Source organism: Nothoprocta perdicaria, unplaced genomic scaffold, assembly GCF_003342845.1.
Source record: "Nothoprocta perdicaria isolate Ctin4 unplaced genomic scaffold, notPer1 scaffold_321, whole genome shotgun sequence".
NCBI lineage: Eukaryota > Metazoa > Chordata > Aves > Tinamiformes > Tinamidae > Nothoprocta > Nothoprocta perdicaria.
Genome location: NW_020455557.1, coordinates 248 through 23204, shown reverse-complemented (window position 1 = coordinate 23204; position 22957 = coordinate 248). Strand labels below are relative to the sequence as shown.

At 43.9% G+C, this 22957-nt stretch overlaps 1 protein-coding gene across 1 annotated transcript in view; it reads right to left on the bottom strand.

Annotated features, from left to right (window-relative positions):
• SMPD3 (sphingomyelin phosphodiesterase 3) overlaps nucleotides 1–20805 on the bottom strand; it is a 31322-nt gene extending 10517 nt beyond the window's left edge. Inside the window, exons 1-2 of the mRNA XM_026043109.1 lie at nucleotides 19198–20805; nucleotides 7730–7805 (exon numbers count right to left, since the gene is read on the bottom strand). Coding sequence (XP_025898894.1) covers nucleotides 7730–7805; nucleotides 19198–20535 — 1414 coding nt within the window. The 5' untranslated portion in view covers nucleotides 20536–20805. The remainder of the gene's footprint in view (nucleotides 1–7729; nucleotides 7806–19197) is intronic.
• Between the last annotated feature and the right edge of the window lie 2152 nt (nucleotides 20806–22957).

Here is a 22957-nt window from a genome sequence, read left to right as displayed (position 1 = left end):
AATACTTCCCTTTTTTTTACAGTCCCCTTTTAAAAATCATCATTTATGTCTCTAATGAAATAGTCAGATTAGTTGCTAAGCAATGGTGTGAATAACAGCATACTAGCATGACATGCTGCATAGTTAAACTTCATTGGAAGTCGTCATTTTTTGATGATTTAAGTATCTCCTGGAATCACACTAAGCACTTCTAAAGAAATAGAGAGACAAGTGACCTGTTGCCCAGACAGACAGTGGAATGGTGATGTTCTGGGCCACAGGAGGAGGGAGGGCTGCGCTAGATCTGTAAATAGGAGGTCAGTGTTAAATGCTACTTATGCCCAAACTGGCATGCGTGCTCCAGGGTATAATGATTACTCTTTCTTTGTTTCCTTCCTAGTATGTAAAGAAGAAAAACGAACTTGTTCATCATACTGCTGCTTTAGTAATCTACAGGTGGAACGGTTTTATTCATGTTCAAGAATGACAAACTGAAAGTATTTCCATATTTTTAAAGGTGTATATATGATATAGATTTAAGTAGGCAGTACTTCAGAAACAAGGAACCGGATCCTTTTTGCCAGTTTCAAGTTTAACAGCAGGCTACAGATCAAGGATGTGCCTGGGTTTATGAAGTACTATGAAAGGGCTGAGACTGAGTGATTACTAAATATTTTTCAGTTTGTAAAGCTACTTGACATATAAACCAACCCTTTAATTAGATCAACTATCTTATTTCAAGCAGATGGCATGACATTAAGTCTGAGGAAAAAAATAACTGCTGTAATTATTTTAAGAGAGCTAGTAAAAGCTTGATGTGGGAGAAAGGAGCAGAAAGACATTTTAGAAATAATTATGATTTCTGTTTGTTGGAGTGATAAATGTCAAATCAGAACAACATTGCTTTTCTTCAAAATAAAACAAAGATTCATGTTTAAATACCACAGCAATCAGAAGAAAATAGCAAGCTCAACATCACTCTGACTGAAATTTATATTAGCCTCACTGCATTGTAATAGCTATTAAAAAGGTGGGGAAAAAATCAAAAATAGCATAGGTGTGTTTGTCTAAAGCCACTTTCAGTGTCACTTACTATGGAGATGGTGGTTATTTAACTCTGCACATACAAAACTTTGCTTCTTCATAAAAACTTCTTGTAAGTCAGTTACCATTTTCAAGYTTTTTTTTTTTTTATAGGAAAGGAAAAAGAAGTTGTTGCACATTCTCTTTTTCTAATAYGTGTAACAAACCCAAGAGATGATAGTTCCTGCTTACAGATTATACTCTGCAGATTACGAAGGCAGATGTTCAATGATACTTAGGTTGTTAAAGTTTCAGACAGGTACTTTTTAGAAAGCTTCTATTTACCTAGAGCGTTTAAGCATCCTTTACCTAATTTTAAAGGGATAAAGCATTCCTTGAAGGACCGATGCTCCCGCACCAATGGGAGCAGTTTGACATGGCAGCAGTAATACTTCCCTCATCTAATACCTCACTGGGAGATTAATGAAAAAAAAATATCAAATTGAATGCTAGTTTTATGCTACAGCAGGATAGAAAACTACCTCCTTGTGGATTTAGCATCGTAAGACTGGAAGCRATGTGCTTGTTAATACATAAGTGAACAGATAACAAAGGTTCAAATTCTGGATATTTCTAAACAAGATGGGTCATTAAATTCAGCTTAACTTATATTAAGGCGATAAACAAAGAAATAATGTAAATGGTAACTAGCAGGATCCTGCAACTGCCGGAGGCGGCAAAATGATTTGCATGCAAGAACTCAGGGGCAGAGCTGGCAGTGCTGGCAAGGGGCTGGCTCACAGCAGCCCCTCCTTCTAAGCCCCATCCTTAAAACCAGCCACCTGGGATCTACTGGGCTGGAGGTCACATCTCTCCTTAGAGCTTGCTTGTCCTGCACTCAGCTGGAGCTGTTACCAGCACTTTGTGGACTTTTAAAGTGGGAGCTCTGGGCACAGCAACTGCCCTAGGGCACAGAAATAAGTTCAGGCATCGAGACTACTCTTTGCTACTGTTCTTAACCTGTGCAGGGCTGGATTTTCAAGAATAAGGAAGTTTTAGTAACAGTTAAATACAAAGTGCACCAGAAATGTTCCACTAAACATGACTTGATACAATCCTCAGTAATTAAATGAAATATTGAAAAGAACATGGCTAGGGAGAGAGCTTTAAGTACATCCTGACACTGACTCATCTCCTTAGACATTTAATTCCACTGCCAAATAATCTGATTTTTTTTTCCCTTCTACTCATCAGTTATTCCTGACAAATCTGTACCATTTGGGATGTAAYATGCAAGCTAGTACAAGTCCTTTCTGAAACTACTCCCAGATCTGCAGTTTCTAGTTACCAACAGATACATCCATTTTAGCTAATAACACAGCTAATCACGCAGCTCGAGARTCTGATGTATTCTTGGGAGCATCCCTTGCTATGACGGTGCAAATAAAGTGCAGAACTGCACTTCGCATGTTAATAAAAGCTGCTAGCAAACATACTGATACAGTGCTTACCACAAGAAGAGCCCTGCACTTAAGATGCAGCTAGACAAAAGCCCAAAAAATAGGTCGCATGGAATAAATGACAGCCTGGAGCAGGTGACAGTGACCCCAAAACGTGCGCGTGACCGACACATATGTTCTGCTCAACTACAGATAYAGATGAAATAAGGGACTCACAGGCCGGCCGACGCTTGCGAGGGCCTCTAGAGATGGTGTAACCAACATCCCTGCAACACCAAGGCAGGGTCATTGGTCTGGATCCTCATCTGGATTTTCTGGTCTGAAATCCTTATCTGTCTTTCAGTCACCCTTTCAGTAAAGAAAGTTTTTATTCTTCTGTTTAAAAGGAATTCTTTGTGTTTCAGCCTGTGCCTGTTGCCTCTAACCCTGAGAATAGGCTGCCCCCATCTTGCTGACGCTGCCAGCAGGTATTTAAACACATGGAGAACCTTCCCCTCCCTAAGCTGAACAGTCCCTGCTGCCTCGTTCCTGACGCACCTCATTCAGACGTACAGTGAAGGTCACGCCAGGCCCTGATGTTTCTGCAGCATCTGAATCTTCCTTATCTCCACGCACCAGCACTTTCCTCTTGACCCAACTTTTAGCCTGGAGTCTTTTCACAAGAGCACAGCAACTAATCTTGCTCCCCACAAAGCCCTGATTATATGAATTGCTTAAATGTGTAAGATGGCCTTTCCATCCATTAAGTGTCAAGATTTCATTTGTGTCTTCTGTGAAATATATAGCAGTCCTTCACTAGGGGAAGGATAAAACAGAGCAATTACTTATGAGGTCAGGAAACTCAGGCAACAACCAGGAGCAGCTCAGTGAGAAGAACACAGCAAACCCACTTAACTGAAATGCATAAAGGTAAAATTATCAGAAATGCAGCTATTTCCACAGTGGAAATGAGGAGCTGCTTCAGAGCAACATTGTGTAATAGGTACAGGATTAAGCTGGTAATTTACATCTAATTCTAAAATTTTATTGAAGGTGCACGTCAGCTGTAAAACAAATAGTAACTGCTCAGAAAACTTTTGAGAAAAAGGAACAAAACACGTTATCACAAGGTGTGTCTTGTAACAGGCAATGCCATTACTGGAAAGGCAGGGGAAAGCAGTGACTACATAGTGGCTTGCACCTCACTTGGCAAGAGTCCTTAACTTTGGGATTAGAAGCACSGCACGCTGCACAGCCTCAGGACTACAGGAGAATAGCGGCCCTGCAGCTCTAGAGAGAGGCCCTTTGCGTTCCTCCTGACAGGCAGCTGCGGGCAGCGACCGCTGCTCCTCCCCAGCGGCACCGCTGCCTCTCTCCACTAGAGGTCACAGAAGCAGCTACCTGTCCTRTGTGCAGTCCAGCGAGCAACAGTTCAAGGGCAGATAAAAGGATCCTTCAGTGCAACTTGAATGCAGTTATTGTCTGAGATGACTATTCAGCTGAGGCTCTCCAGCTTCCAGCAGCTTCACAACAGGCCCTACATGTCTAGAAGCAAAAGGGCTAGTGAGGCTCAGACTTACAGGCCACAGTGATGACGACTTTGGAGCTAACTGAACTAATCAGACAGCCAAGTAGAGGAGAAGCCAAACCTGAATTCAGAACCACCAGTGGAAAAGATGTTTCATAAAGTGCCTATTGCTGAAGTGAAATAGCACCTGCAAACAGGAGGCAAAGGGAACTAGGAACCACCTTCCAACTCCAGCGTTCACCATCTCTTTCTTCCAGCCTTCAGCTCCAATTAAGTGTTCACATAGAATCACTGCTCTGATTGAGTATCACCAATGATTAACCAGAGGAGATGGATGTGCACTAATTGCTCTGCAGTTTTGTTTTCTTTTCCTTCAATAACTGGTCTGGAAAACTACAAGTAATTGTGTTGTGACTGGTCTCTGCCATCGGCGTAGCTGAGTTCTTTGCAAGTTCCCTTCAGCTTCCAGTTTTACATGAAGGGATGACAAAGCAGTGTGGGAAATCTCAGCCAGCACCAAGAAGCCCTGTGGCCTTGTTCCTGATGGGATAATCAGAGCTGCCTTTTTCCATTAGGTTTGGAAACTCCCAAGTCAAATCCTGCCCTGAGCAGTGCAGGTTGATACCATGCATGAGCAGGACGCCCTGCTTTGGCCACAGCCACAGAAGGTGCAACCAGGAGGAACCCTCAGGCTGCTGGAAAAGCAGCCAGCCGGCCTGCCTGGGGCAGAAAGGGAGAGCGCCCAGCACTGACGAGGGCCACAGGTACCGAGGCGGGGGAATCTGGGCAGGATAAGGGAGCTAAGTGCAAGGCCTAGTTACAAAAGCAGCACTTTCCAAGCACAACAGCAGAATCCAGCAGCGGGGCAAGGAGACCCCCAGCTCGGACCTATAACACAGACCTTTCCCTGGGCTGCGGAGGCAGAAGACAACCCCCCCCCACACACACACACACTTCATCCTACCAGATAACTTTCCAGCTAGACCAGCTCTCCAGTGCAGGGCAACACTAAAACAGCTGCGTTAGCACAAGCAAGGACAGGGCAAGGGCAGGGTACATCACCACGGTGCTGAGTCCAGCTTGGCTATTGCAGAAACATATGTAGAATCCCTGCCTGGGGGTGTTTAACGTGGCGCGTTCCTGAAACGGCACCAGTGGGAATTCAAACGCTGTGGATCCCTCCCACTGCTGACCTGAATTCTACTAACTGTGTCCATGGGCTTGTGCAGCCTGAGCCACGAGGGAGTTCAGGGGATGGTGCCTGGCACACTGCTGAGCGGGGGCAGGCTGGCGCTCAGTGCTTTGGGGGGGTCTTCCCAAGGCCTGATTTAACGGCACTTAGGAGGTAGGTGGCTCCCAGGCAGCCAAACCTGCTCACAGCATTAATCACTGGCTAATTGAAAGACATAAAAGAACCATATAAACTTAACAGCCCCCTGGAAAATAATTACATTCAAGTCTCATTACAGGATCCCTTAATTTGTCACTGAAATGCAGCTATTTCCACAGTGGAAATGAGGAGCTGCTTCAGAGCAACATTGTGTAATAGGTACAGGATTAAGCTGGTAATTTACATCTAATTCTAAAATTTTATTGAAGGTGCACGTCAGCTGTAAAACAAATAGTAACTGCTCAGAACAGTGTTCAGCCAGCACATCTCTTGCAGAGGCAGCTCCTTATTGACCACAAGCAGTTGGATCCCTTCCCTTCTATGTTCATGTAATTACCAGAGCCATCAAAAGTAAGTTTGTGTATCCTAGAAGGGAGCCAAATTACACTCAGCCATGTGTGACAGGATGATTTAAACAATTAACCTTTTAAACTGGCCTTGTTTTTACCCCATCTTTATATGGTTGAACTGTTTTTTGGACAGTTTTTTTTTAAATGTATGAAATGTTGTGAAGTGGATGATACAAATCAGAAAGCACAGCTCTGCCAGACTGCTAGGAGCTTCAGTTTTCCATTTCATTACATAAACTAATATGATATATCAAAACACATTCAGGCTCTTAAGTCTTTGTCTCTGTTTGAATGTATCTTGAACAAGGAGAGCCTCAAAATGTGAAGCAAAATTCTAAGTAGAAAAAGGAAAGGTTGTGTTTTACCTGTGGAGAAACTTCGGAATGACTTTGAGAACAGAACATTTTTTCTCTTCCTCTTTAATATTTTAGGACTTTACAGTGTGATTACCAAAGTCCACCTGAGAATACATGACTAGGGAGTAAAATGTATCAGAACTAAACCCCGAGGTTTATAACCCAAACTAGAACAGCAACCAACCTCAGCTCCTCAGCAGCAATCTCGCAGTACATTAGCATAGCTCCAGAGTTAAAAATACAGGCTGCTACACTGTTGAAATGTAGCTGAAAAATTCATGAATCTTTTCTAAAACTATCCAGTCTTTCTAGCGCACCTGAGGGACTGTCAGTTCTGTTCCAAAGTCTGTCTCCCTGTAACTGGAGCACCCAGAAAACGCGCAGCAGGTTCCAGGTTCTGCCTGCAGTAACCTGGCTGCATGGGAGAGCCCAGCTGCAAAGCGGGCAGCACCTCTGCATGGCCCAAGGCTGCGGTGGGCGCGTGGTGCTGCCTTCGGGCAGTCCTGCATCCCACTCCCCAGCTGGACTGCATGCAAGAATCACCTCTGTCCCAATTAAATTTTCATCTGACGAGGAATGAAAAGTTTGTTAATGCCTACTGCAAGTCTAGGGCTGATACTTTTGATGCAAAGGAGAGAAGAGATGCAAGGAAAATTTTCTGTACACATGCACGCAGATTTCAAACGCGTGCCAATTAGTGAGTGCTCAGACCAACTACTAGAATAGAAAGATTTCTTGATTCAGTATTCTCAAGTATGCATAACGACCATGAAAAAATGAAATTAAATATAAAACATCATGTTACGATCTTCTCCCTTCCCCACGTCTCCAGATCTGGTTTGTAAAATGGAGATAAAGCTACTCATCTATAGCAGCCTTCTTCACTCTGTCTTGCTCTGAGGACTGACATTAAAGAGAGAGCTAAGTGCTGAGATACTCTCATAAAACAGGGTTGTGAAAGTTGCTAAGATAGTTGAGGAGGAACAGGCCTACCCACAGCCTGATGGACAGAGAGCTAATAGGCATTTCCAGCTTTGGCATGAGCAGTGCTGGAATCCACACATCTCAGCCACATCAGCCACAGAAACAGAACATTTTCACATTCTTTTTAAAGATAAGTCAGTGAAAAACACGACCAACAAAACTTTTAAATAAGCATAGTAACTTGCTAGCAATTTAAGTATGAAATCGGTAGGTCAGATAATTTGGGCTTCTTTCTACCACTGATTTCTGATAGAACAACCATCTCAGCTGTTTCTTCTGATAAATCCCTGTTACATACAGAGATGTTTTAGATTATGTGGTAACATTGGTAGTATGGGCTGATAAATGCTGTTAATGGTCATTCTTTTGTGATATGACTAATGATGGTAGTGATGTGTTTAGCTGAAGTAGCTAAACTAAAGCCATTTAGTTAGAAGGGAGCAAAGGGAAAACTCTCTCTAGGGGTTTTTTACTATTTCTTACAATGCTTAGTTAGTGCGAGACTGACAAGTGCAGAGGGGTGACAGGGCTGCTTGTCCTTTTCCCGTTGCAGCTCACAGCTGTTTGCAGTGCAGCCCATGCCGTGCGGAACTGGAGGGCATCGCTTGCTGTGCGTGCACAGAACCCCCTATGCAGACTCRGGACAGAGAAAAGGGCAGAGAAGCCAATGGGGACGGTACCTGCGAGAGCTTGCAAGTGAGTACAGGAAACGTAGCCCACGATTCTTTGGTCCTGAGGTGTACTTCCCACTTGCACCTGGAAGGGAAGGCAGAAACACAAAGATGGTTAGCAGGAGAGCTCCCACACCTGCACTGTGCAGCCCGCGTGCCCACGAGTAGCCTTTTGGGCTGGTCTTTCCACCCAGTTCCATTTCAAACACAYGACTCAAGGGACATCCTGTCACCAGACGCAGGCTTGCCGGGCTCCCAGCTAACCCCCTGCCGCTCACTGCTACTCGAGTGCTTCCATGAGGAGCTCCAACACCCAAGTATTTGACTCCCCGGCTCTTCCCAGTCCCAGTTTTGCACCTTAGGTTCCTCCCAGCTCCTCTTGTTCCTATGCACAATCACAGCCCCATGCTGAAGTGCTGAACGATGCTAATATTACGAGCAGTCTAATTCAAGGTTTCTGTGTAAGACTATAATGCAGAAGGAAAAAATGCCAAGCAACCCTAGGAGAGAAAAAAAAAAACAAAAAAAAAACACAACACCACCAAAGGCACAAAACAGAAAAGCACACAATGAATATTGGTTTTGACAGTGCTTACTGCACTCCCTTGCAGGTTTGGGATTTTGATAGAGGTTCTGAATTATTCATAAGAGGTGTTAGGSATTTTTGCTGCATGTCAGCCAAGTATTTGCCATGTTCAGCTGCACGGTTTCACAGCAGCAGCCTCTGTGCATGCCAGCTGGATCCAAATACAGCGTTTGTCCCTGCTCCTATGGGTGGCCAGGGAAGGGGCAAGACTTCAGGGAAGCCCACCGAGAAGCTCTCAAGAATGTCTCCACGTGCCACCAGAAACACTCTGTAGTCTAATGCCCTATCTATATCACACACTGTTGCCTTTTTAAAACAGATTGGCTGGTGGACACACAAGGAAATGAGCTTTTAAGCTCTTGGTGGTTGAGGAGAAGACAGACAGAAAGGCAGACTGAAAGTTGAATCCCACTTAAGWTGGGACAATTATCACCCAACAGTAGATCTAAAAAGCCCTCAGCAAAGGGTACACACAGAGTAACAGAAAAGTTACCCAGACTACTAAAGGAAATGCCCAGGGAGAAAAGTTTTGCTCAGGAAAGCAAAACCACGGATGTGCTGCTAACTCAAATGTGACTCTGTAGCATGAAGCTTGGCTCTAATTTCACCCCACACCCTTTAAATAAAAAGCAAGACTGCATTTTATACAGACAGAATGGCCAGCTTGGTTGGTTTTCTAGGTTTCAGCTCTCTGAGAAACACCTGATTCACTGTAGAACTGGCAAAGCTCTGCAGTAAGTGAATTCAGGAGTTGCTGGTACTCAGAAATGCCTTGGTGACTTTCATTCTGTGTTCCAGCTAGGAGTACGTGGAAACCACCCTGTGTTACAAGGAGCTCCACCTGTTCAGCCCTCTTTCTGGATAGCTTTCCACACAGATATTGATGCTGTCCCCATGACTGTTCCCATGCAGTAGCCTCCTCCAGGTGGGCTGAAAGGAGGTGCCAGGGAAACCCCATGCAGGAGGCCAGGAGCTCCTGGGGGACAGGCAGAGCCTCCAAGGGAGCAAGGACCTGCTCGGTGCTCCTGGCTGCTGCAGGCGCCCCGCGCTGAGGGCCTCTCACTTCCACCTCAGGCTGCCTAAGCCTGAACATATCACGGTGTCAGGAATGGATTTGCAGCCTCCTGTCTCCCTGCTTACGCAGCATATGCTGTTCCAGTGGAGGAGCGAGACACCATTAATTTAAATCCTCTACTAAAACAAGCAAGTGAATATATGAATTACGTTTTCCAAGCCAACATAACTCACAATGAGATTTTCACTTGGACGCAGAAGACTATATTTTAAGTCCCCACCAGTTTCCAACTTTGCAGGGCCTGCTGCTGCGCAGAGGAGATGCGCAAGGCCATGTCCCCGGCCACACTGAAAATACAGAACTGCCCAAGGCCTTGGCTTACAGCAAGAACCTGCTGCCCACTGCACATGGAGTCATTTTCACTCTCCAAAAAACAKAAAAGATTTAAGTCTCAAAGCTGAACATCAGGCTATAATTTACAGCCAGAGAGAGAGAGAAGTCAAGGCAAATTGCCTCTAGAATTTCCTATGTAGCTGTAATGGAGTGCCTGATACCCAGAAGCCAATTTAAATGCAGAGTCACACATTCACACCCATGAATCATGGATAGATCGACATCATACAGGCACATATGTGTACACATTTATACTGGAAGTGACTTGGGATCCAGAGCTCTCAAAGAACTGCAAGAAGTGGCCTAGAAAACAGACTGATGGCCACTCGAGCAGTGCCCCCAGCAGCAGCCACCGCCGGGTGACAGGGCCCTGTGACACTGGCTGCTTTCCCCGCCCTGGGGTAAAGGCTTTTCTGCCCTTCTGCAGGAGGGAATGTGCCAGCGCGAGAGCCTCTGGCGCTGGCAGCATTAGGATTTCCATGCGAGTGCCAGCAGGGAGCTGCATCCAAGGCAGCTCTTCTTCCAGATTTCCTATTTCCTCCAACGTTCTGTATTTTCATGTTTTTAAGTGGTAGTATTAATGTAAACCACCTAGCAAAGGCCTCTGAGCCTCTTAATGGTTATGATGGAGGAAAATACTTGGGACAACTACTAGGAGGAAAAATAAATATCCTTGATACTATCAACTCAGTTCCAAGCTACAGCAGAAGCAGCAGTATGTTAAATATGGTCTGGAATAAAATAGCAAGCAAAATCTGATTATTCAGTCTAATTTGGCATTTCACAGACGGGCAAGCAGCAGAGATGTGCAAACTAGGAAACTATTTGACCTCCCGAGTACCCCAAGGCCTGGAATGCAACACTAAAAGCAGCTCTTAGGGTGGCTGGAGCCGCGGAACTGTCACCACAGAGGCTCCGCTTCCAGCACTGCTCCTCGCGCAGCCACGGGGCCGCGTTTCTGCTGCTCGCTGCTGACTGAAGCAGTGCTACGTAGCACCCAGATAAACTCTGCTGTTAGGGAGAGCTAAACTGAAACGGAGAGAACATAGCCATGGTTCCATAAAATGTCCTACTTGCATAATTCTACACTGACAGAAACAAAATTAATATTTTTCAGTGTTATGCTGAAACACTGAAATATATTCCAATTGAACCTCTATATGCAAAGGTTAAATAATAATTTTGGTCAAAAATTGGGAAGTGTAAGAGTTGGAAGCAGGTTCTGATCCCTGTTACACCATCCAACTACTGCATCAGCTTTTGAGAGGTCATCACGAGTGAGGAGGAGGCCTTTCTTCCAGGAAAGAGAAGACTCCACAATGTGGCATCTCTGTCTGGAAATCAAACCCTCCATTTTCTACAGCTCCATATTTATATAATTTACATCCACAGGACAAAGGTAAATGAAAAACTGACAGCTCTGAATTTGTATTTTCATTCAAAAGAAACTGAAATCAAGTACTTCTTACTAAAAGTCCCTCTCACCTTACACCACACAGTAATGAAATACACTGGAGACATATATATATATATAAATATACAGAGACATGTGCTGATGRATTACTCTACTACACAAAATTTTATATATTCCTTAAATACTTTACTGTTCTCCTCACTTYTCTACCAAAAAAACTGCCTAACACAGGCTGAGCAGTGGCGTGTCCTCCAACCAGACAGGTATCAAGAGATAAAGAGCATTCGTCAATGAGATGAAGCCAGCAAGGCTCACAGTAAAACATTCTTGTTGACAAGCAAGAAAAAAAGGTAATGAGCATTAGCAGTTGAAATTTTAGAGCTAGAGTGAAAGAAATAACTCTAAATTCAATCACATTACTTGCTATCATGGGAATTTTCCAAGCTAACTGGAAAATTTTGCGCATCCCATGTTTATTGCACTCCAGTATAGTAAGCATAAAGCTGCAAACATGACAAATACCTTGTCTTTAACAGTTTATACTTCTATACTTCCATCCCAGCAGTGCGTAACAGTTCTATCATAAATAGATGTCAAAACAGCATCACCAGATGCTTGCACAAAAACTCAGGGAAATAGTCCATAAATACGCAAGGTATTTCAATACATGGCAAGAAATCAGCTTCAGCCATGTCACCGACCTGTTAATAAATTATCACCTGCTTGGAAAATGAAGTTCTACAGTGCTTAAAATGTAGCTTGGGCCAATACATGAGAAATCACACACTGATGGCTGGTGGACAGGCAAAGCCACAGGTTCTCGAGAGAACTTCAACCTCAGTGACGTTTTCTAGAAGCTTTACCCCGGGGTTTGGGAACAGCAAAAAGCATTAAATAACAGAAGATATGCAAAAGCAAAAATGAAATCTTAGGGTAATAACTATGAATGGAAATTGAGGTTTTGTACAGAAAAGCAATGATCAGATAAAAAGGGATCAGATGGGACTGATGTGCAACTCCAGCCCAAGGACAGAGGCTCCGGCGGCGATGCCTCCTCTGCCGCCTGCCAGGCGGCCTAACACCTACCCCCGGCAGGATCGCTGCCACGCACAGAGCCACGTTAATGAAACATTAAAGGAAAATAATACAATTAAACCAAATCAGCAAAGGCATATGGAAAGCAGGTCTTCTCAAACTGCCCAGAAATCTTCTCCTGATGAGGTTACAAGCCTGGGCAATTATGCCATTAGTGGTGCTATATTTAAACTTCTGTAAGACACTCAATCTTGCACAAAACACTCTGGCAAAAACCTTGAAGGACGCAAAATTAACCGGTGTATATGAAACTAAAAGCTGCCTTTCAGAGACATTGCAGAATTTCAAGATACGTTACCAGGATTAAAAGCACCCACTGCTGTGAATGCCTCCAGCAGCTCCACAGGCTTGTGTATCAAGGGGACTTGATCACTCGATATAAACGTCTACTTAGAGAAGAAAAATTTACAGATTTTCTTTCCAGTCCATCAGATAAACGCAGAAAAGAGGATCTAACACTTGAATTTTATGCTACACTACAGAAATTCAAACAAGAATTAGATGTTTGAACCAAGCATCAGAATGGTTTGTCAAGGGCAAAGGGGATGCAGGAATCACTGGCTCTTTTACCTTGACTAAGATGGTCAAAGAAGGATGTGGTACTGGTGGCTTTGGGAAAATCAAACCAGGAYAGAATGGTTCCCTCCTTTATTTATAACCTATAAATCCATGATTTCATATGAAACAAATATAAAACCAAATAAACCCTACCCAAAGTCTCCTCTAAACCAGCACGATGCCTTCCGGACTGAAACCGTTGTCCTCAGTCACTATGATGGCATTTGCTCTATTTTCTTGTAAATAAGAATCAAATAAGAGCAAKTCACAAGTCAAAATGGCCATGCGCAGCCCCTGGGGCCAGGGAAGGTCTGACCCAGCCGTTTGTCAGGGCAAGACCCAAGCTGACTGACTTGCCTCATCCTTGTCTGCACGGAGCAAATGCAGGTGCGGGAACCAGAAGGGAGCTGAAGTTCCAGCACATTTCTCAGGAAACGGCTTCCCAAGTGATCCTCGCAGTCCGCATGCAACCCAGAAACCTGCAGCTGGAAACCTGAATTATCTCAGGGCAACATTAGGAATCCCCCAGAGAGGTGGGATGTTGCTCAGAATAACTTGAGCTTCTGCTATTACTGTTTAATCAGATTTTGGTCTGTAAGYGAACCAAACCCCTCATTTCAGCAGCTTAGTTAACCATTAAGGAGCCATATTGGTCATTAGAATAACATGAACCATACTACTGAGTTTATTCCTTTGAAGAATATATGCTTCCARATTACACAGCACCGTGGCAAAGTTGCTTATTGCCTAACAAAAACAAGCCAATGATGTTCATGCTCTGGGGAAAAACTGGCCAAAGTGCAGGGCACGTCTCCCCTCTGACAGGAAAATAAATCTCTCTCTCTCTCCTTAAAAATAAAAGTGCACGGAAACCTACGCCCAGCCATGCTGCCTTGCACAAGAACATCATGTGAACAGGCCTGCAGATGCTGTCCTTCTTTGCACTAGAATTTCTTTTGTAATCTCTCAAATTGCATTAAACACTCCTGAACTTTTTAATTCTCCTGCATTTCAGCTGTCTTCCCAGGCTAAAAGGAAAGTCATCCCCAAGCAACTAAACAGAAAAGCTGCTCTAAGTAGCTCAGTCCCCCAAAGCTGTACTTAGTACAGCACAACAGTTTTAATTTGTCCCCATTAGCAAAGGGGAAAAAGATCATGATTAAATAAAATTAATTATATCAAAGTGAAGGAACATGGAACATTTTAATGGATAGAGCGGCCTTTTTCAAAAAAGAGAAAAAAGGTCTCAGCCAGTTTATTGGACTCCATCCAATTCTTGCATTAAAATTTTCTAGCAGAAAATGAACATGTGGAAAATGTTTAGGTTACCCCCTGACTTAAATGGGAAAGCTTTAGACTTGTCTAAACAAACTTATGAACAGCACCAGCCATTTCTTTTACACGTCTTGGGGTAAGTGTAATTATCAGAGGCCTGATCAAGAAAATCCACGCGCTGAAATCCCTGCGTGATCTTCCACAGGGTACCAAACCAGGCAGCGTCACCTCTTCATGTGCCCAACGGGTGCTACTGCCCATGGGCAGCCCCGTGCACAGGGCACTGCGGGATGGATTCCAAGAAATTCCAAGGAAAGTTGGACAAATGCAAAGTCGGTATCCCGGGCAAATACAGAAACAGACTATTTCYACAACCCTCTGCGAGTTCAATCATGGGGCTACCACCTTAGATCAGGAAGCTTCCCTTCCATCCATCCCGCAAGCGCCCAGCACAAGCTACCACCACCACCCTCGCTAGTGCCCCGAGCTACTGAACTCTCCCCAGGAAAGCTGGTGCGGGAAAGGAAAGAGCTCAAATCATCCAAGCAAAACATTTTTTCATCAGTAATACTAGAAAAAAAAATCACCCAGGGCAATTCAAGAACTGCCATTTCATCCTATAAAGCCAACATTTAGCAAGTAACAACTAGGGAAAACTGCTTCCGAGCAGTTCTGCAAAACTGGGTACCGCAAGTTCTGCCCACACCGGATCAGCTCTTCTGCTGAGCACAAGTTGAGCTTTGCCCCCTAGAGCGGTGGCTACATTTCCTTCAAAACAAGCAGCTGCACATTTTCTGCACGGTTCCTGTACAGGCTGAGAAAAGCATTGATTTTCAGAGAATTTGAAAACTAAATCTGTTAATAGGCTTAGGAATTAATATTAATTAAACACAAGTTCTTTCAGAAATTTAAAAAGGCACACAAGGCATAATTTTTCCTAAGCCCTGCAGTTTTTCTGTTAGAGTGTTATTAGCGCTTCAAACTTCCCACATCAGACTGTTGTTTTGCATTTGCCTCACAGTGAAACACTGGCTTTAAGCAAGAATTCTTATTTTTGATAATTAAACCCCATTCTTTTGGCACATGTTAAAGAACACAGTAATCCCTTGCCAAGAATTTTAGGGACAGCTACCTCCTTCCCAAGCTYTTCCACAGATCTCAGTCTCAGAGAAATCACTCCAAAAACTGCCTCCAGTTAAAGGCCATTCTCCATCACTCCATCACTGACCTCTGCTCACACACTTACATGTCTTAAAATGACTAGATTTAAGCCAGAGTTAAATCCATTACAGTTTAAGGATAAGAGAATGGTAAAATTTGTCAGCAAAGCTGACAGGTTTTATTAAATCGATACATCTGAAAAATTATGGACGAGCCCTCCAACTCAGGAGACCACGGGGGCAAGCTCAGTTTTAAGGTCTGGGTTTATTACGCTGCTGTCCAAAACATRCCCAGCATCCCTGAAAGGCAGTCCCTGGAAGGCAAAGGATATCAATACAGACAAATACCTTTAAGATGAATATTAAGATTTTGTTTTGAAACCAGCTAATGAATTGAAACCTGGGGATGCACTGAACAATGCCCAATCAGCCCTTGTCCTCCCTTCACCTTGCCTTGCAATCCCTGACTTGCTGCAAAGTGGTTCTGCAGTTTCTGAAAGGGACATGCATTTTAAAACTCTAGGTTCACCAGAAATACTGTGAATGTAAACTATGTGCTGCCAGAGCAAGAGCTGCAGAGTACCCGAGGACACTGTCATTGCATCCCRTTACTCGGCTCCCCCCGAGCTGGCCTGTTAGGGGCAGCAGCAGTGCCAGCCCTGCTTCCCTCCTCTCTAGGCAGCAGCACAAGATAAGAGCAGATACAAAAAYTGCCAGGCAGGCTGGAGGGCTCTTTTCTTAGACATTTTAAATTAACGTGAAATACTGCACCAGAACACACAGTCACGGCAGAACATCCCAAGGGCCTGGACTGTCAAAGTATGAAAATGGATTGCCTGATTTATATATTTGCTAACTTTTCCTCTGAGTCTTTAGCAGCAACTAAGAACAGTAGTTTAACACTTCAGACACGAAATTGCCACTTGGATGCAAGTGAMATTCTCCCCTTCTGACAGGCTGCTACTTCTGTGACTTTGACCCTCTTGTGTCCCAACCACCTGAGACACCAACACTGCTTGAGTCGAGGTGATCAGAGCCCTTTGCGTGGATGACTCCTCCGCGTCAGCAGGGAGCCGAGTTGGTGCCACAGCTCTCAGCCATGGCCCCTGCAGGGGCTCATCCTGASCTGGGCAGCAGCAGCCTCAGCAGAGGAACAAAAGCAGCCTGTGATCTCAGCTAAACAGCAGCAGCACCTTGGGTGGAAAACATCTTTAGGCAGAGAAATCCACCAATTCAGACAAGCTAAATTCCTTGGCACAGGCTCCAGATAGCTCCTGGGAAGCACACAGCCACTACCTTGGAAGCGTGAGAAGTTTCTGGGTTCTATGTCAGTCTCTTTCTTTGATTGTGACATCCCAGGTGTTAAAACAAAAAGATCAAATTTGTGCTTTAGGCAAAGGAGAATGAAGTAGCAAACAGGATTTTGACCTTTCTTTAAAATACACTTGGGGATATATGAATGAAAAGCAGTACATAAGAGCTGATTATTATTATAGCTACTAATAATAGTCCTTGAGCTGTCTAAATCTCCCAGGTAAAATATGCTGTATGATTAKACAAATCTCACAAATCTTTTAAAATCTCCATCTGAGCGTTACAGCCTGGACGGTGGAGGCAGGAGAGCGGGGATGGAAAATCGTTTCCTCTTCACTGGAAGCAGGAACAAATCCATGAAGTGCTTCCCTTGGCAGCATGGACGTGTTGGTAACACAGCTCCCCAGGAACGGTCTTGCCTTTTTATTTAGCTAATGCACCACTCGGTACATRTTTAGCTCCAAGACCTTCAATTTATCTCCTTGATAGCTATGCTTTGTGGCAGGGAGACAAACACTTATTAAATGAAACCGCCCAATTCCCTTCTCTGAACATTCCTTTCAGTTGCGGAGTTGGGTCTTTTCTGAGGTTAGGAAAGATCTGCATAAAATGCTTCATCCTCCCAGGGCAAGTGATTACATCTGTATTTTCAACATATTCTCCCTTCACCTGCTTCTCACACTTCATTTCTAAGCAGAGAGCAATTGCTCTGTACCGAGGGATGTGAGCTGTGAAAGGGGCACAGGCTCCCTAAGCRTATGTTAAAAACAAGTCTCACACGACATCCTTCTCCAGCAGGACCTCACCTGAGGACTCCTGCAGTCAAGGGATCCATCTCAGTGGCTTCACAAACACCAGGCCCAGAGAAGCCTCAACTCTGGAGCCTGCCCACCAGCTACTTATTGACATCACAAAAAACAACCTTCAAATATACTTTGTTTAAGAACATACTTTGATTCAAAGCTAGTATTAAAGTGTTAGTAGTAGAGTGTTCCTATATATTTATTGTGAAAGAAAGCAATGACTGTTGACCACTTAACTTACAGTCCAGAGTGCAAATCATTTCCTGCTAGGCTAGACTTAATTCCAAATGAATGTTTTAGCAGTGTATCAAAATAACACAGACAGGAGGTAAGGGATCTTTTCACTGGGCCAGAAGTCTGTTATATCCATAAGAATTTAGTTTTCTGAGAAACTTTGCAGTAATTGGCCCCTATTCCCTGCTCTACAGCAACACTGTTTAACAGCTCGAGTCTGTAGTTAAGTTTCTCTYGCCAGGGGAATTTTGAAGAGCAGCTCAATTTTCTGCAAGGGAAAGGGAGCCCCGGCTCCAGGGGACCAGAGCTCTGACTCAGCAACGGGCAGTACAAAGCAGCTTGGCTTTAAGCACTTAATCCCTGATATATACATATGTTGAAGGGTACATTTTGTGACCTGAGTCATTTTTATGTTGTACAACATTTTAAAAAATTATTATTATTATTATTTTTACACAGTGCTTTGTGATGAGAGAATAAGCATTAGATGTTTATTAAACACATAAGAGCAGAGCATAAAAAATTTGGATTCAATTTTTGGAAAGAAAATCATTTGTATTCAGATAGGGATAGACCTTTATGTCAAATGTATCTGATAATACTAGAGATTACYTGACTGTGAAATGTAGTATTTGCTTCTTCATGTAAATTACAACCCTCAACATTTCTGCCTTATTCACAAGCTGCAAACAGGAGACACATGAAAACACATGGATCTTTATTAACAACCCCTATTCTTCATGACTGTGTAGCAGCAGCTTTTGTTGTGGTCTAGTGAGCAATACCCTAGGGAGTACATAAAATTAGAGTACCTGGAGTGTTTTGCTGGTTCTAGGAAAAAAAGAAAAAATAGATTCAATTGTAATTTAGTAAAACCTAAGATGCAGTATGCTAGGCAATTTCTAGATTCACCTGGGTTTTAGGCTACAGATTTGAACCTCTGTGCTGAGTTTTGGGATCATGGTTAGTCTCYGGTTAGATGGACCCACCTGGCAAAGAACCCGCCCAGACGCTCTCAGGACTGTYGTGAACAGCCACCAGCCTTGGGAAAGCCACGCACTGCATGCCCACGGTCCCTTCTGCTTTTCAGCATCTGCAGCAGTACAACCCCAGGCTCCCTGCTCTCACCATCAGCAGTTAATTTAAATTAATTTAACCCTACTAATAAATGAAAAGACTTTAGAGCAATTATTTTATAAGCAGGAGAGAGAAAAATGGCCGCACGGCTCATCGAAATTCCTTCAGTTTTATCCAAACGACACTTCATCTTTTGATTGTGTCTTTGGACTTGCACAGTGTGTGAGGGGCTTCTGATCAGTGCTCATTTTACCACATTTGTGCTCAAAATCTGTTCGCTAAAGAGAATTCTGTAGGAAGAAGCCAAAATTCCAGGGAAACCACTTCAAATTTTGGCACTTAAAACTCACCTCCAGAAGTCCCTCATTATTTCTCACGCAACCATCAGGAACCCAGTATCTAGGCCATGAAACCTATATACAGACTACATGAGGCAATCGAGATCTGAATGTTGCTTCTTTGAACTCTAACAGAAATGTCTGATARAAAACAACTGCATAACTTGTCACCTTGTACCAGTAATAGCTAGGGCTTCAAAAAGAAAGGCTCTTACCTTGAGAAACAAGGCTCCCTTGGAAGCCAAGGAGTCCGTTCCTCTTCCATTGGGGTAACAGTGATAAGCAGCATCCATAACAGGATAGCGGCTGGCAAAAAGCAGACCACTGTTCACAAACTTAAAGCTACAGCAGCCATGGCAGCTGTAGAAACCAACATCGTAGACAATGTATTCAAAATAGTGATGAAGCTGCTCTTTCAATTTCTCTGCAGCTCTTTTGTCAAACACTTCCTGCAAACACAGAAAGTCCAAGTTGGCAGGGAAGAAAGCTGAGATCTCGTGATCAAAGGTCTCATCGGTGTGTTTCTTCTTCCGCACTGAAGTCTTCTTCATGATTGAAGCTTTGTAGAGAAGCTTGTTGTTGACAGTGCTTTGGTCCACTGAACCATCTCCAATGCGAACCTTAACCAAGGACTCTCGTGAGGCAGTGTAGCTGTCTAAACTCCCAGAATCTCCTTCCTTCTGCTTGTGGTTGGGCGTTTTCGAGTTCTCTGCATCGCCATCCGGGGACTGCTCTGTTTGGCCACCAGCGTTAGGCTGCCCATTGACTGTGTCTACTTCAGCGTCTGAAGTGAGGCCGTTCTCCTCTCCGTTTATGCGAACGATGCAAGAGTTTTCTTCTCCTTCATTTGGCTCCCCGAGTCCAGCCTTATCCTCTCTAGCATCCTCGCTGTTGTTTAGGCCAGAATTGTCTCCTTTATACTCCATAGATGTTGTCCTTTTCATGCCAACACTGACAGCACGATTGGTGTTATCTCCACCCTGAGGGGAGACCAAGCTGCTAAAACTCGCTGCACTGATGGATGTGTTGGTAGGAGAATCTATGTATATTTTGATCTGCGGCCTGCTCGCCCCGTTTCGGATCCTCCGGCCAATCTCTTTAGCCCTAGCCTGTGTATTGAAAACATTATTGAATCTCGCCAGAGAATCTGGTAGCAGACAAACGTTGGCACTGCCAAAGCAGAAGCTCTTTCCAGTTCCTGCAGCCTTCCACTCGGTGAGCAGCGCAGCTCCGTTGGCATGGCTCTTGTCTTCCAGCCTCGAGTAGATGTACGGCCGTCGAGCCGACTGCAGCGGGGACCAGAGCAAGAAGCCGATCAGGGCAAATGGGAGGGAGGCTACGAGCAGTGCCAGGTAGATGGGGGTGGTGATGATGATGCAGAGCGCGTGGAAATAGCAGGGATCATCTGCTCTTTGACGCTTCTCATAGGTGGTTGGAACAAAAGAGGCCACGAGCCTATCTGCAAGCCAGTAACATGGGAAAATCAGGCCCCAGGAAAAGGAGTGCAGCACTGACAGAAAGCTGTTGGGAAATGGGGAAGTGTATAAAACCATTGCAGCTCAGTTATGGCAACGCTTGAGGGCCTACTACATGATGTCCCGGTCAGCCGTCCCTCAGAACACGGCGACCGCGCGGGGCGAAACTGTCCGGCCGCGGGTTCTCTTGCAGGGCGAGGCAGCGACACAGCCGTGGGAGCAGCACCGCACCGYGCCGCAGGGACAGGGAGACGGGGCCGCCGCTTTCATCTGGCTCCTGGGGCATCTACATTTGGCAGAGGACGTCACTGCTCGCCGCACAATGCCATACTGAGGCTCTCAGGAGGCAGAGGGAAAACCTATAAAGACAAAACCCACAAAACATACATAATGGTTAATAAAAGCCCAAAGTAGATTTTCTCACACCAGTCTTGCCTTGAAACTGAGATCTTTTTTTCTTGTTTAATATAAAATGGTATTTTTAACAGGCTCCTGGAAGATCACAGATCTGGAGAAATTCCAACTGCAAGCAACTGGTATTTCTGCAGAGGAAATTAGTAATTTGACCATTTAATGCAAATGACTAAGGTTGTCATAAAACATATTCCTATTACAAATTGCAACTCTTAACACTGAAAAATATCCTTTAGAGTTTCTTTCGTTTTGTAATACCCCTCCCTAAGGCTTCGTGCTCATTTTTATCAGCTACTTTCAAACCTTCACAAACGCTGTATGGCAGTTATCTCTAGGCAGCGCTACAGGAGTATTGCGTGCACTATTTTATCACTTAAGTTACTTCCCTTGAAGTGACAGTGTCTCTCAAAAGAAAAGGGAAAAAAAAAATGAAGTGATGTGTTGAAGGTGTAAGGGCAAAGGCACCTCGTGTTCAAAGACAAAAATGTTTGCTAGGGAAAAAAAGTGCTTCAAAACCCTTTCTATTTTGAGCATCTAAAGAAATGAGAACATTAATTGGTATGTCCTCATTTAAAATTTGGGCTCTATAATTAGAAATTGTTTGGGGAAATAGTCATTTAATTTATATTTTAAATACCATACAGGGCACCTAGAGGCAGATGGACTATTTTGTAACTCCTAATAGCCAACAGCAGAATGATGCAGAACAGAGCTAGATGGTGACAGGGGAGAGAAGAGGCAGATTTGAAGGATGACACCACCAAGGCAAGGAACAGCCAATTCTTCAGTTTTCTCTCACCTTTTAGATTTCTGCTTCTTTAAAGCAAGTCCTTGTAAATGATTTATGTTCCTACTGCCAGCATATCTTTAATTGTGGCACATATGTGATACCAACTGCAGACTCAGAGTGTACTGTTCCATGGTCAGAAGCCGTAAGGCATTAAAATACATCATTTGGCTAGCTCTTTTTCCTCATACACCTTTTTTGTCTAATAATGACAGGAAAATTCTCCCCTCTCTCTAGATTCATGAGCATCAAGATGAAGAACATCACTTGTGCAGCCATGCAGTTTTGGAAGGCACCCCGACAAAAATGATCTTAACCAAAGCAGCAGACACAGGTGAGACAACTTTGCAGATGCTTCTTCCCAGGTGTGAAGGGCAGCCCTGGAAAAAGCAGGTTAAGTGTTAGTCTGAAAAAAAATCTAGTAAGAGAGTGAGATAGGCTCAAACTCACAGAGACAGGGATCAATCCTAGACCTGAATGGGAAAAGACAGGTTGGGTGGGAAGAACTTCAGAGAGTCCTTGAAAAGGAAACCAAGTAATTGGGAGCTGAACAGTGTAGGGAGAGAAAAGCCAGTGGAAGGATGTATAAAAAAGGGTGATAGCACCATGGTTAGAAAAGTGCTTCTAACCAGTGCATCCTGGCTGGACAAGAAAATCTGCATCTTTGAGACCTTTGGTGGAGTCTTTAAGACTTGGACAAGAATGCTTGACAAAAACACGTGTGTCGATATAAGGGAAAGAAAAATAGAGCCCTGTGACTGAAGTAACACACCCAGCTGTCCCCATGCAAGAATAACACACGTCTGCTTCTATTTTCTTTGTGCTAGCCAGGCAGTCACTTCGACTTCCTGGGTTTATACAGTCCTGTGCTGTTCTGGGCTGACGCAGCTATCGAGATGAAAATCAGAGAAGCTCATTCAGGAGAGGGCTTTTCTTAATTAATAGCTCAGCATAACTTTCACAATCTTACACAATATATCTGAGTTTACAAGAATGATTGACTAGTAAAACACCAAATGACAAACTCGCGGCATTTACTAAATCCCTGCCATATTCTGGGATGGTGCTAGCAGGGGCGAGTGGGGGATCTTCCTTTTCCTGAAAGATTTTTAGTCTCTCTAATAACAGTGCTCAAAGAAACCCTGGCAAGTACATATCAGTCAGAAAAATAACTTTAAACCTGTTCAATTATGTTCTTACCATTACATGAGAAACACTGGAAACAAGTTATTCTGATCTACTGGATGCTTAACTAGCTTTATTAAATCCCTAATTACCTAATCACCGAGCAGCCAGTTT